Source organism: Prunus dulcis, chromosome 7 (genome assembly GCF_902201215.1).
Source record: "Prunus dulcis chromosome 7, ALMONDv2, whole genome shotgun sequence".
Classification (NCBI taxonomy): domain Eukaryota; kingdom Viridiplantae; phylum Streptophyta; class Magnoliopsida; order Rosales; family Rosaceae; genus Prunus; species Prunus dulcis.
Window position 1 is genome coordinate 19,485,399 of NC_047656.1, and position 11,889 is coordinate 19,497,287.

Below are 11,889 nucleotides of genomic sequence, written 5' to 3' on the forward strand. Positions count from 1 at the left end.
AAAGCCGCGTGGTGAGTTGGGGATGTCGTACTCATAATTATTATTTAAATAATTCAAGTGTCTGGCCCACAGCCGTCAATTATTCTAATTTAAAAGCCTACTTCCAACTTAAACCTACACGTTGACTTTGAATGCTCTTGTTTATACTAGACTTTTACACAATGAATTCTTTCTTCTATCTATCTATCTCTGTCCAGCTAATTCACGCCATTCAAATAAATAAAACAACTTATCCTCCAAATTCCAGACCCTTTTGGTTTCTGCAAAAATGTCGAGAGCTCAACCACAAAAATGGGTCTCCCTACTCATCCTCTTCCTTCTACACCTTTTACTCACATCTCACGCTGACGTGGGCTCTGCTGCACAGTACCCTCCTCCATATTTACGTAAGTTAACGTCCCATCCCATCCCACGTATATTTACTTATATATCCTCACCCCATGTTTATATTTATGTTCTCTTCTCTACCTTACCTCGATGCACATGTATATTATGTACTGCTTTTTCTTTTTTTTTAACATATGTAGCGACGGCGTGTTACGGCAGCGATTCGTCGCAGTTTCCTTCGAGCAACTTATTTGCGGCGGCTGGAGACGGAATATGGGACAATGGAGCATCCTGCGGGAGGCAGTACTTGGTGAGGTGCATAAGCGCGGCACGAACGGGGACGTGTGTTCCCGACAAGACCATTCAAATAAGAATCGTGGATTATGCCGGCTCTGTTAATTCTGCGCCGTCGGCTCCCGCCACCACCATGGTCTTGTCCCAAACAGCTTTCGGAGCCATCGCAAATTCAACGGCAATATCAATCAACATTGAGTTCCAACAGTAAGCAGATTAATTCCTTTATTATCTCCAGAAATATGGAGGGTGATGATTTTAATGGTTTTTAAATTTAATTTTTATTTTATTTTATGCAGGGTGTGATGTGGGAAATGTAGAAATGACGAGGTCTGAGGTGGGTTTGAATTTTCAATCATGTCATGTGTGCAAAGGGACCGTGTGATGAGTGGTGGAAGGGGCAGGAGATGGCGGAAATTCATGTGCTTTTGTATTCTAGTTATATATATTTTGATTATTGGTCATTGTAACTTGTAATGGAATATTCAGCAAATGTGCACAAAAATATGTCATTTTCATTTTCTATTATACATTAAATATTTATTACTTTTCATTAATTATATCCCGGAAATTTCCTGCTTGCTGCTGCGCTTTGGAAGCTACGAAACCATCTTTGTCAATTTCTCTTCTAAGTTTGGTGGGAATTAAATACTTGAATCAATCATTGCTATATTTATTTATTTATTTGACATGGAATTATCATATTTCTCGCATCAAACAGTAAAAAACACAAAATAAATTAAGACAACACACGACACGATGCAAAAGGGTACTCAAATGATGGGGGCAGGGAAATGGAGTCATGCAATGCAATGACGCAAAACGTCTGGGCTGGGCTGGGCTGGGCTAGATAAATCCAAAAGGTGTCTGCGTCAGCTGCATGTGGGATGCTTGACTTACGTAAAGGGGAAAGCCAAGTAAATTCCACACCAGTCAAATATGCCAAAGACTGATAGTCAAATTTGGAACCATCTATCTAACCAATCACGTACGTAGTCAACACGTCCAAGCTGCTGTCGTTTGTGTCAAGTCACTAACCTAGTTCGTGTTTTTTGTGTAGCTTTATAACAATCTAGAAACATAAAGGAAATTACGCACATTTTACTTTTCTTGTTTTTCTCCTTTGATTAGAGCGGGTCAAGTGGCCCAATATTCAGCGTCAAGGCCCATCCATCCAAATAAAGAAATCCATGGGGCCCATCAAAACAGAGCCCAAGTTTACCCAGTCAAGTCATCCAGGCGCGCAGTACGCACCGCGCGTCGTATAGAAAATTATCAAAATCCTTAAACAGCCTATACCTCTCCATTTCGTAATATCACCGATTTACGATTTTGCCTTGATAATTCTCTGCAAAAATTCAGGTATTTATTTAAAATTAAATCCCAAATTGTTTCATGAATTAATTGTTGAGTTTCCATTGGAATCGCTGAGAAACTTGTGTAAAAGAAACAAATGCTCACTCAGAGATTCGAATTGCACTTGAATTGAATTGAATTGAAGCCCTTCTCTTATTGCGTTTTGCGTTTTTGACAAAGTTTAGGTTTTTGATCTTTGCTTGCTGTAATTGGGAGTTGTTTCAGTGGTTTGAACGATTTCTGCGGCCGATCAATGAAAGGAGAAGTGCAGCTAGAGCCAGCAGGTGAAACGGAACGAGACCCTACTGACGTGGACCCTCTGCTAGAGAACCAGGAAGATTCGTCACCTGGAAGCTCGACTGAGATTTACAATGAAGACCTCGAGTCTGGCTCCATTCCCTGTTGTCGCATTTGTCTTGAAAGCGATGCTGAACCAGGTCAATCTCGCGTAAAGATATTAAGCTTATTGATTTTTCTTTTCTTCATGAATATTGTTCATTGTTTTGTGGTTTAAATTGTTGTGTTTTAATCATACTTGGGAACTTAGAAAGACTGCATCCTGTGTAGTTTTAGTCTATGTTTGTAGGTTGCAGTAATTTAGTCCATTTGGGAAAACTGTAATCTTCATATGTCCCGGGGTGGGGATTCCGAGTTTTTTTTATATTTTTAAACGTATGTCATGATGCACTCATTGCTGCCTAGGCATATTTGTTGGCCTGATTACTGTTGTATAACTTTTCAGGGGATGAATTGATTTCACCTTGCATGTGTAAAGGCACCCAGCAGTTTGTTCATAGCTCCTGTCTTGACCACTGGCGCTCTGTTAAGGTAAATAACCTCTTCTTTTTTTCCTTACAGTGAGGAAATTGCCTTTCCCTTTTTCTTAAACTGAGCGGTTTATTTTATTATTTACTGAACTTCCCTCTGCTTTTTCTAGGAGGGATTTGCTTTCTCACACTGCACAACTTGCAAAGCCCAATTTCACCTTCGAGTTGAATCATATGAGGACAATTCTTGGCGTAAAATAAAATTCAGAGTTTTCGTTGCAAGGGATGTTTTCCTTGTATTTTTAGCTGTACAATCAGTAAGCAATTGTCCTTTGGATTATGTTCCATAAAAGGGTTCAGATACAATGTCATTCTTTAATTAATTAAGCAGTTATGTTCTCGTTTCGGGCATTTATTTACTTTCATTTTCTGTTGTAATTCTTGTGGTATACTTTTTTTTTGAAAGGCAATAATAACCCTCCTCCTGTCTCTGATTAACTTTTATCCAGGTAATTGCTGCAATTGGTGGCTTTGCGTATGTCATGGACAAAGATGGTGCCTTCAGGAATTCATTTAGTGATGGTTGGGATCGTATCTTGTCAAAACATCCTATACCATTTTATTATTGTATAGGTAAACTCTTTACGCCTTAAAATGTTATTTGAAAAACTTATGTAGTTCAGAGTTTTTTCTGACACTGGTGCTCACATTTCAAAAGTATCTGACTAACAATTCAGTTGAATCAAGTTTTGGATCAATTCTATTATAATGCTCATATCTAATAAAAAACATGAGACAGCTTACTGGGTCAAGAAATTGTTGCTACTTAATGTTTGGCATCGAATATGTCAGAATGGTAGATCTTAGGGAAATTTTTAGTTTCTGATAGAATAAAGACAGTTGTGCTATTTTCTTTGCCATTTCTCGTTCAGTAAGCATGAAAGTCTTTTGTCGTTTGAAGTAATATTTTGGACATCGCTAAGAAATATCAATGACAGATGTGTGCCGAAGACATTAAGTAATTTCGGTTCATCAATCTTTGTGCTGTTTCTACCTAATAATGTGTATGGCATACCCCTCATGAACGTGTGAAGAATACTCCCCCATTCCCCCCGTTTTGGCCTTGCCTTCTTCATAATAATAGAAACTGTGAAAGCTAATTGTCAGTTATGTTAGTAATCAGGAGGCTTGCTTTGCCTTAGTTATCGTTTTTGTTGTCATATTTGCCATACTTGGCATAGCTTATGGTTTCCTTGCTGCTACCATGGCTATTCAGAGGATCTGGCAGAGACATTATCACATCCTGACCAAGAGGGAACTCACAAAGGTTAGTCTTAGACACTCTTCTCCTGTGCAGGTCTGGATACTTATAATCTCTCAACTTTTGACTGTTTAGATATTGCATCATTCAGAAGTCCAAGAGTGCTTATCTGTTCAAAATTTTGCAGGAGTACATAGTGGAGGATCTTCATGGATGTTATACCCCACCAAAATTGGATCCAGAACATGAAGCACGTCTGAAAATGCTCAAGTTGTTGTAGTGATGGATGAGGAGGTAAAATAAATTTATCAGGTAATGAAATCGGCGATGTGTATTTGCTTGACGTTAAAAGGAGCAGAGAAGGAAAAGATTTTAGTCTCATTCTTCCTTGAATTCACCAAAATGTGACCACCTGTGCAGTTGTTTTATACTCTCAATTCTCTTATGATTTTGCTCTGCTCTGATATTGTACCAGTTTGGATATTCTTGGACTTGTCTCCTCCCGAGTCCTATGAAGCCTGCGTGTATTTGTCTTCCATGAAGTGGATTTTAGGCTGGTGTTGTATGCTTTACCTCAATGCTGCCATCTGTTCTCCACCCTCGGCCACTCTTTGGGGTTGGTAGGATTATAGGATAATTAATACATAACCCAAATTACTATTATCTTCTTCGTCAAAAGCTACCGATCTTGATCTCAAGGCAGCGTCCTGTTATCAACCAAAGTATAAAAAATCTGCCATGGCTCCTTCCTTTGAACTGGAGCTGTGCTTGCATAAACTGCAGTGAAAATCCAGCGATTTAAGTATTCACCACAAAAATCAAATTCGAAAGTCTCTCATTTGAATCAAGAAGATATAATTTTGGGATTAATCAATTTTTACAAACCCATTGATTAATTATCATTGAATGCATACTCAAAAACTTTACAATTTATAGACATTTTGTTTTCCTATGTTAGAGCCTTTAGTGACTGAATCTAGAAACATGTAGAGCCCTACAATTGTTGTCACATTGATTTGCCTCCGAAAAAAAAAAATTGGAGAAAATATGACCCAAAAAACCGAGGTTAGCCACGGCCTTTTTTTTTTTTCCTTTTTCCTTTTTTTAATTTTTTTATATCCATCTCAAAACCCAACATGTTAATCTCCTTGAATTGGAGAATCTTTGGTCTCAGGCTCTTCTTGTGATTCACCAACGCTTACAAAAATAAGATGATCACCATCTCTAACTACATCTATGTCATCAATTTCAGCTCCTTCTTTGATCACGACCTTAGCCGGTGAGAAGCCAAATTTCTTTGCACCAAGCTCAAGCAACTCCTCATAACTCACCGGAAGCAGCACAAGCTTCCCTTTAACTTCACCCTTTTCAGGGCAACTAATTGTCACCCTAGCAGGGTTACTTCCATAGTTTTTACTCTTTGGACTTCTCGTTCCCTTCACCGCGAAAAACAAGTCTTTCTCGCCGGTGTGGGCAGCTGACATCATGCCAAAGAGTGAGTTGTGAAAGTTATTAGTCCTGCGCCGTGGCCGGTTTCGTCCCCAAGCTCCTCCGTCTGCTCCTGCAAATGAGCAGTCCTGGGACGGAGGGTGGATGTTTGGCTCGCTTGTAAACCTTCCAATGAAACGGGTTCCATTCTGCTGGTGCTCGGGAGTGGTAACAGAAAGAAATTTGGATATTTCTTTCCTTGAGTGGAAAAGGTTCTTTATGTCTTCATGTCCCTGTTGGTCTGCCAGAGCTCTTGGGGTCCAGCCATGGAGGTCTGGTTTGTCAATGTCAGCCCCTTGCTCCAACAGGAACTTGACGATTTCAACGTTGTCCTCTGACACTGCAACATGGAGAGCTGTGGTTCCATTGGCTTTAGGTCGTGTGACATCACCTCCATGTCCAACGATTTCCTTGAGCAAGTCCACCCTGCTTTGCTCGGCGGCAGTGCAAGCAAATTGACCCACGTCCCCAGAGTTGAAATCTGCACCATTGTCTTGCAGCAGCTTGGCAATTGGTTCATGACCATTCAGAATTGCCTCCCAAAGTGGCGAATTCCCATCTGTGTCTGTCAAAGTATGAAACAAAGTCAAGTTATTGTTAAACCATTTACCCCTATCCCGCGGTTTGATACGGAGGACTAGACTGGATCAATTAAATAACTAAATTTTACGTGCAATTAAGAAAGAATATAATTTGAGTAATTCTGCAATTTGATGTGGATTTTAGGGGCGTGGGTCCACAATAAAGAATATGACCGACCCTATGAAATAGTTATGATTATCCAATAATGGAAACAGGACATGTACACGCATGCGCACACAGAAGATTCAACTGCAGATAGTTTCATGAAGTCACCAGAAACGAACCATTCTTGAAAAAAGATAAGGCCATTCGCATTGACTTCTTTCACACTGAATAAGACAACATATTTGCATGTTTCAATAAAATAGAGGAACGAGACACCGACATTTTCATATTATATCATGTTAAAAAGGATGAGGATAAGATGAACCGATGCTCTCAAATGGGGTTAGTATTGTATTACTAATAATAAACCTAAAAATTTGTCAAATTATGAAGCACATGCATTTGTTTTGGATCAGATTATGAAGTCAACCCATTTTTTTATATGTACATATAAAAAAAAGACAAAAAAAGAAGATAAGAAATGGAGCAAATAATCGTATCAAGTAGGGAAAGTCAACAAGCATAACATTCTATCTTGCCATTAAGGGAATGGAAAACTAAAATTTTAGATATGACAATTCAACAACATCAGGTGAGGCCATTTCTCAATGGTCAAACATGTAGGTGGAAAACCGGAGTATTTCTAAATTACAGTTCAGTTGACTTAAGAGACCATGCAAGCAATAAAAGTCAATACATTGGTACCTTTACTGTTAGGATCTGCCCCAAAGTCCAGTAGAAGAAGCACACAGTTCTCACTTCCTTTGGCTGCTGCTATATGCTAGTTTTTCAAACAAGAAAAGAGGAAATGTAAAATGTTAGCATCATTATATCCAGAGTTTAATGCAATATAAAAAATGTAAAATCAGGAGCAGAGGATTTCACAAACCAGAGCTGTCCTTCCATTGTTGTCTGATTCATTTGGATCGAGACCCCGTCTCAACAACTGATGCAACAGCAAGTCATCTCCTCTGCTTGCTGCAAAGCATAGACTGAGAGGTAGGTCCATTCTACCTCGAGCTAGCATGTTCTCTGTCTCCAACAGAACTCCCTCCATTATTGGGTCCTTTTGGTCTTTCAAATGCTGCCCCACCGAGAAAGAAATGCCAATAACATGTCAAAATTCTTCATCACTAGAAACCAAAGAAATTTTTTCAACTTACGGATCAGATATAGCAAGGTTGTATCAAACTAACTCACCTGGAGGAGATTATTCATAATTACAGTTCCATCTCCAACATTAGCTTGAACGATATTTAAGAAAGCAGTACGGTTCAGCCTTAGTAGCTGACTCAATCTTTTGGTCCTAACTGTAAAGAGCTGTGGCCTATAACAGAGTACCCCAATCTCACCAATAAGATCACCAGCTTTTACCTCGCCAATGACCTGCAATTGTTTAGGATAATGTTGCTTAAAATCTTATTTATCACAGCCACCAAGGTCAATGGAATGGAACTAAAAAACTTGAAAAGATGTCCATTCTATTCAAGTGTTAGACTTGCCTGTTCAACTCCGTTTTTGAGAACCACTAAATCCTGTTAAGTAATTCAAACGTAAGAGTAGATTGTTCAGAAGATAAACTCAAACAAAGAGTATATAAAATTGATAATTCCCTTGAAACTTGACGAAAAAGAAAGGTGAAATTATTACCGCAACACCAGTGACAAGTACGTAGAAATCAGTGGGTGCTTCATTCTGCAAGATTATATCTTCTTTGGGAGGAAAATACTCGGCTTTCATCTCTGACACCTTTGAATTCAGAAGAAGAAGAAAAAAATCAATCAAACGTCTATCTACTACATAGCGATACTTCAAACAATGTGGACAGGTCCACTGGAGAAAGAAGCATTTAATTGAAAATTTTGAGATTGGTTTGAACTTACCAACTGAAAAAGCAAGTCATTTGAAACCCCATGAAACAAGTACACCTTATCGACAAGAGAGTAAAAAAGATAATGTGAAATACTTGAGCGGATGGCTTTAGGAAGGGCATCAAGAGTCTCTTGTTGCTGCAGTCCTTCTGAGTCTGTTCTGAACTTCAGACACAAGTGTGCAAGCATCTGATCCTGCAGGCGGCCAGGCAGTTGGTTCCTCTGCGCAAAACTGGAGGCAGCTTGTATGGTATCCCTCTGTAAAATAGAAGCGACATAAAATAAGATTTTCACATTTCGTTAATTTTATTTCACTTAGCGACTAGGGATTTACTCACAAATTTTCTGGTTCGACTGGTCCCATGGACAACCAAGTTGGTCATATTTCCAATTAAGTATGATGTCAATCCCAGGTTGAAGAGCATGTAGACTATGTCAAAGATCATCTCCCTTGTATTGACCGGATGCAGATCTCCATATCCAACTGTTGTTAGTGTAGTGATAGACCAATAAACTGAAGTTACATATCGAATCCACATGTCTTGTTCTAGGATTTCTATTCCCATCCACGTTTTCTGGGGGTCACGATAACGGGCAGCTAAAAGATAATAGAAGCATCCAGCACAGTGAATGGCAAAAAGAGTGACCTACAAAAGAGCATCCAAATCCCCATAAGATGGCGGTGCAATGTAAGAAAATGCATTTTGTTCATGTAAATAATCGCAGAACCATCAAAATTACTTACACAAATAAGTTTTGCACAGCGAACCCAAAAGTAGTTATAGTTCCTATCTTTCTCCAATCTGTTCAGGCAAGAATAATGGGAAAGTTAATACAAAGGAAAACTTCTTCTTGAGATATTCATTTTCGAAATCAAACAACTGAAGGAAAAAGCTACTCCAAGTTTCTAATCATATGCTGTCTGTAGTTAGAACTTGGAAGCTACTTGTATGAAGAAAATCCCATACCTGGAAAATAGTGCACTAACTCTTCGTAGACGCCAAAGACGAAGCATGTTGAAAACGCCATAAGATTGCACAGATTTTGGAAAGATCTTTGTAGCAAGTTCAGACGGGATTGTGGATATGACATCAAAGAGAAACCAGGATCTTGCATACTTCCAACCAATCCTTTTGTGATCATCAACAAGTAGATATGTAGACTTATCCAGGTAAGCCACAAAGAATGTAAGAACAATATCCACAGCAAAGAAACCATTGACAACATTATCTACAATGGAGAGCGGTCCCCCTGGTCCTTTAAGGAAACCAAATTCAAACGGCGACACCCAAGCAGTATAGATGACCAGAACAACAAGATATGTTTCCCATCCCCTGCAAAAAACAATTCAGTCAGATAATTTTAGTAAAAAGAAATTTCTTTTTCTCACAGAAACTGATATTGTGCACAATAACCTGGTAGTTACGCATCAAACTAATCAAACCGAATCAGCGTGTAAGAGAATTCCAAGAAATATTAGCCAAATCAAGATTACAAAAATATAGTCATTCCAATATAAGACATAGGATGTCTTGGTTGAGTGATTGGCATTCAAGACTCTTCCTTTTCCATCTGATTCAAAACATGTCAAAATTAACAAATGAAAACGCAAGATTGTTTTCTATACAAGTCAAATAGGATGTTTTCCAGGCCTCCTATTCGGTACTGCTCGTCTGATTCAAAAAGTTTATTTCTTTAACTAAAAAAAAAGTCTCAATTGAAATGTTAGTTTCAGTTTAGAATATTAATCCAAACTCGGCCAATTCATGTGAAGAAAAGTCAAGCACTTCAGAGCAGAAAACGTATATTCTAGCGTAGAATCAGACCAGATTTCTTTTGACAAAAAAAATTGATACTTTTGGCCCCTGGAATTATAACAGTGAAATTCTTTTAACAACAACCACTTTATCATAACCATTCAAACATCACAGACCCACAACCACTTTATTAGAAGCGTAAAATCAAACCTACTTTAAAGAAATAAAATAATAAACTGAAAAGAAAAAAACAAAACAAATGAATCCTTTTGATCACTGAAAAGGCAAGCCAAGATTCAATTTCGTCTTTTCTAAATACCCAAAAGATGGAAGAGATGAATAAACAAGAAAGCAAAGAAAAGAGAACCAAATAACAGAAAAGGTATAAACACTCGGAAAAAAAAAGACTCGTACGCATTCAACGATGCAAAAATCCCAGTGGGGACTAAATACAAACAAAACAACCACAAAAGAAGAACAAAGCAGTAGTTGTTGTAACGCTTCGAGATTCAATATCAATGCCGTTCTTTTCCAAACACATATACCCAGAAGAAAAGGTAACATAAAAATAACCAAGCAAACAGTTTAGTCAATGCAACCAACAACTACATAATTAAAAATAAAAAGCATTTACAGAAAGAAACAAAGACAACCCAAGAACCAAAAGAGAGGAAAAGGAGGAACCTGTAGCGGCGGTCATAAGGTGACACAATAAAGCGGCTGAGCTTGACTCTCCGGTTGCTAGACCTTGCACCAAGCGAAGGCAATATCCCTGTAGAGAGACTGTATTGGCTGCCATCTCTTGAGAGCTCAAGCTGTTCTTCACCACACATTGGGACACTAAACACGCTTCTGATTTTTCTGTTCTCCATTGTTAATCAGAAAATTCAGAGAGACGTCACAGCAGCAGCAAGTGGCGTTGGCTATTGGTTTTGTGTTTCCAAGCCTTGGTCCTTATTTGGTGTGATTTCCAGGTGCTATAAATAAGGAGACTGGTCTGCTTAGACTCCTTGTGGATTTGTAATATTTTATTATACGGGGTCTTGGCTACTGCGCCTTCACACGGTCACGACGCACGTCCGTTTGCTTCTTCTCTGTGCTCTCTCTCTCTCTCTCTCTCACTGTGTTTCTCTCTGCCCTGTCCCACTCTTTACACTTAAACAGTTTCTTTGTACAGAAGAAATTCTTTTTGACCCTTTTGACCCTGTATGACAAAATTTATTAACCGCGGGGTTCACGACGATTAATTAGGCAATCAATACCGGTGGGCAGGAATAGGACAGAGAAATTTGAGTAGGGTTATCGTAAAGGGTAACTCTCTTGTGTTGGGCCGGGCTGATATCGAATAGACTAGATTGTCGGTAACGATTAAGGGATATGAAAGAGAAATTTGGATAGGACCACCGTATAAGGCAATTCTCTCACATTGGACAGAGTTGATTCCGATGATACTGGACAACTGTTGACGGTGAAGAAATAAGGAAGAGAAATTTGGTTGGGCCACCGTATAGGGCAACTCTCTCATATAAAGATAGGACTCGTGTGGGATCGAAGGAAACCAAAATATAAGAGGTCTTGATCTTTTGTGAGGTTGGTCGTACAAACTACGCATTCAGGCAACGTGACCAAAGGTTATCTCGAGGGACATATAGCAACTTTCTTCTGGTCATCAACTTGAAGTGTGTTTGTAATTAACCCCAATAAATTTTGAGTTTTTCTTTCAAAGATGAACACAAAGGACAATAAGCAATCGGTCATAATGACAAATTCCTAACTCCCCTGCGTGTAATCCTCGACTAAAATATTCCCCTTACATGAATCTTTTTGTTTTTCTGGTAAATTATCCTCTAAATTGTGTATACAGTTAGATGGAAGTTACAAAATTGTACGGCCTAAATGGAAGCTGATGTAAGATTGCGAACGCTACCTGTGGCCAAGTTGTTGTGAAAGTGTAACAGAGCCAAAAGCCCGAATAGCCGGTGCCCTATCCATTTTAGAAGCAGAACTTTCATGTATCCACCCGTCATCTTTCTGTCTCCTTTATCACGTGATATGTATTTATTCGTTTTTAGAGCTTGGTT

General features: G+C 38.8%; 3 protein-coding genes across 4 annotated transcripts; 2 read left to right on the plus strand and 1 right to left on the minus strand.

Annotated features, from left to right (window-relative positions):
- Nucleotides 1-164: 164 nt before the first annotated feature.
- LOC117634782 (EG45-like domain containing protein) lies at nucleotides 165-1,178 on the plus strand. Its single transcript, XM_034369002.1, has 3 exons — nucleotides 165-386; nucleotides 528-828; nucleotides 921-1,178. The coding sequence occupies exons 1-3, from the start codon at nucleotides 269-271 to the stop codon at nucleotides 925-927; spliced, it is 426 nt and encodes a 141-aa protein (XP_034224893.1). The 5' UTR covers nucleotides 165-268; the 3' UTR covers nucleotides 928-1,178.
- Nucleotides 1,179-1,860: 682 nt separating this feature from the next.
- On the plus strand, nucleotides 1,861-4,668 carry LOC117634181 (E3 ubiquitin-protein ligase MARCHF2). 2 transcript variants are annotated; one of them, XM_034368138.1, is made up of 7 exons: nucleotides 1,861-1,983; nucleotides 2,203-2,414; nucleotides 2,720-2,805; nucleotides 2,915-3,061; nucleotides 3,254-3,377; nucleotides 4,021-4,071; nucleotides 4,193-4,668. In XM_034368138.1, the coding sequence occupies exons 2-7, from the start codon at nucleotides 2,231-2,233 to the stop codon at nucleotides 4,252-4,254; spliced, it is 654 nt and encodes a 217-aa protein (XP_034224029.1). In that variant the 5' UTR covers nucleotides 1,861-1,983; nucleotides 2,203-2,230; the 3' UTR covers nucleotides 4,255-4,668. The 2 variants fall into 2 exon arrangements, with proteins under 2 accessions (XP_034224029.1, XP_034224031.1); XM_034368140.1 differs by having other exon boundaries at nucleotides 1,867-1,983; nucleotides 2,163-2,414.
- Nucleotides 4,669-5,110: 442 nt separating this feature from the next.
- Nucleotides 5,111-10,739, minus strand: LOC117634180 (potassium channel AKT1). Its single transcript, XM_034368137.1, has 11 exons — nucleotides 10,493-10,739; nucleotides 9,020-9,385; nucleotides 8,797-8,854; nucleotides 8,390-8,698; nucleotides 8,064-8,309; nucleotides 7,831-7,929; nucleotides 7,683-7,715; nucleotides 7,381-7,566; nucleotides 7,070-7,264; nucleotides 6,886-6,961; nucleotides 5,111-6,058 (listed from the first exon to the last, which is right to left on the minus strand). The coding sequence occupies exons 1-11, from the start codon at nucleotides 10,678-10,680 to the stop codon at nucleotides 5,145-5,147; spliced, it is 2,670 nt and encodes an 889-aa protein (XP_034224028.1). The 5' UTR covers nucleotides 10,681-10,739; the 3' UTR covers nucleotides 5,111-5,144.
- Nucleotides 10,740-11,889: the final 1,150 nt, after the last annotated feature.

Excerpts from the sequence above, each read along its gene's own strand:
- LOC117634782 (XM_034369002.1), top strand. The coding sequence starts at position 269 with ATGTCGAGAGCTCAACCACAAAAATGGGTCTCCCTACTCATCCTCTTC. Across the intron at positions 387-527 it reads GTACCCTCCTCCATATTTAC|CGACGGCGTGTTACGGCAGC; the intron begins GTAAGTTAACGT and ends TAACATATGTAG.
- LOC117634181 (XM_034368138.1), top strand. The coding sequence starts at position 2,231 with ATGAAAGGAGAAGTGCAGCTAGAGCCAGCAGGTGAAACGGAACGAGAC. Across the intron at positions 3,378-4,020 it reads ACCATTTTATTATTGTATAG|AGGATCTGGCAGAGACATTA; the intron begins GTAAACTCTTTA and ends ATGGCTATTCAG. Across the intron at positions 4,072-4,192 it reads CCAAGAGGGAACTCACAAAG|GAGTACATAGTGGAGGATCT; the intron begins GTTAGTCTTAGA and ends AAAATTTTGCAG.
- LOC117634180 (XM_034368137.1), bottom strand. The coding sequence starts at position 10,680 with ATGGAGAACAGAAAAATCAGAAGCGTGTTTAGTGTCCCAATGTGTGGT. Across the intron at positions 8,310-8,389 it reads CCAGTCGAACCAGAAAATTT|AGGGATACCATACAAGCTGC; the intron begins GTGAGTAAATCC and ends TCTATTTTACAG. Across the intron at positions 7,930-8,063 it reads ATGACTTGCTTTTTCAGTTG|GTGTCAGAGATGAAAGCCGA; the intron begins GTAAGTTCAAAC and ends CTGAATTCAAAG.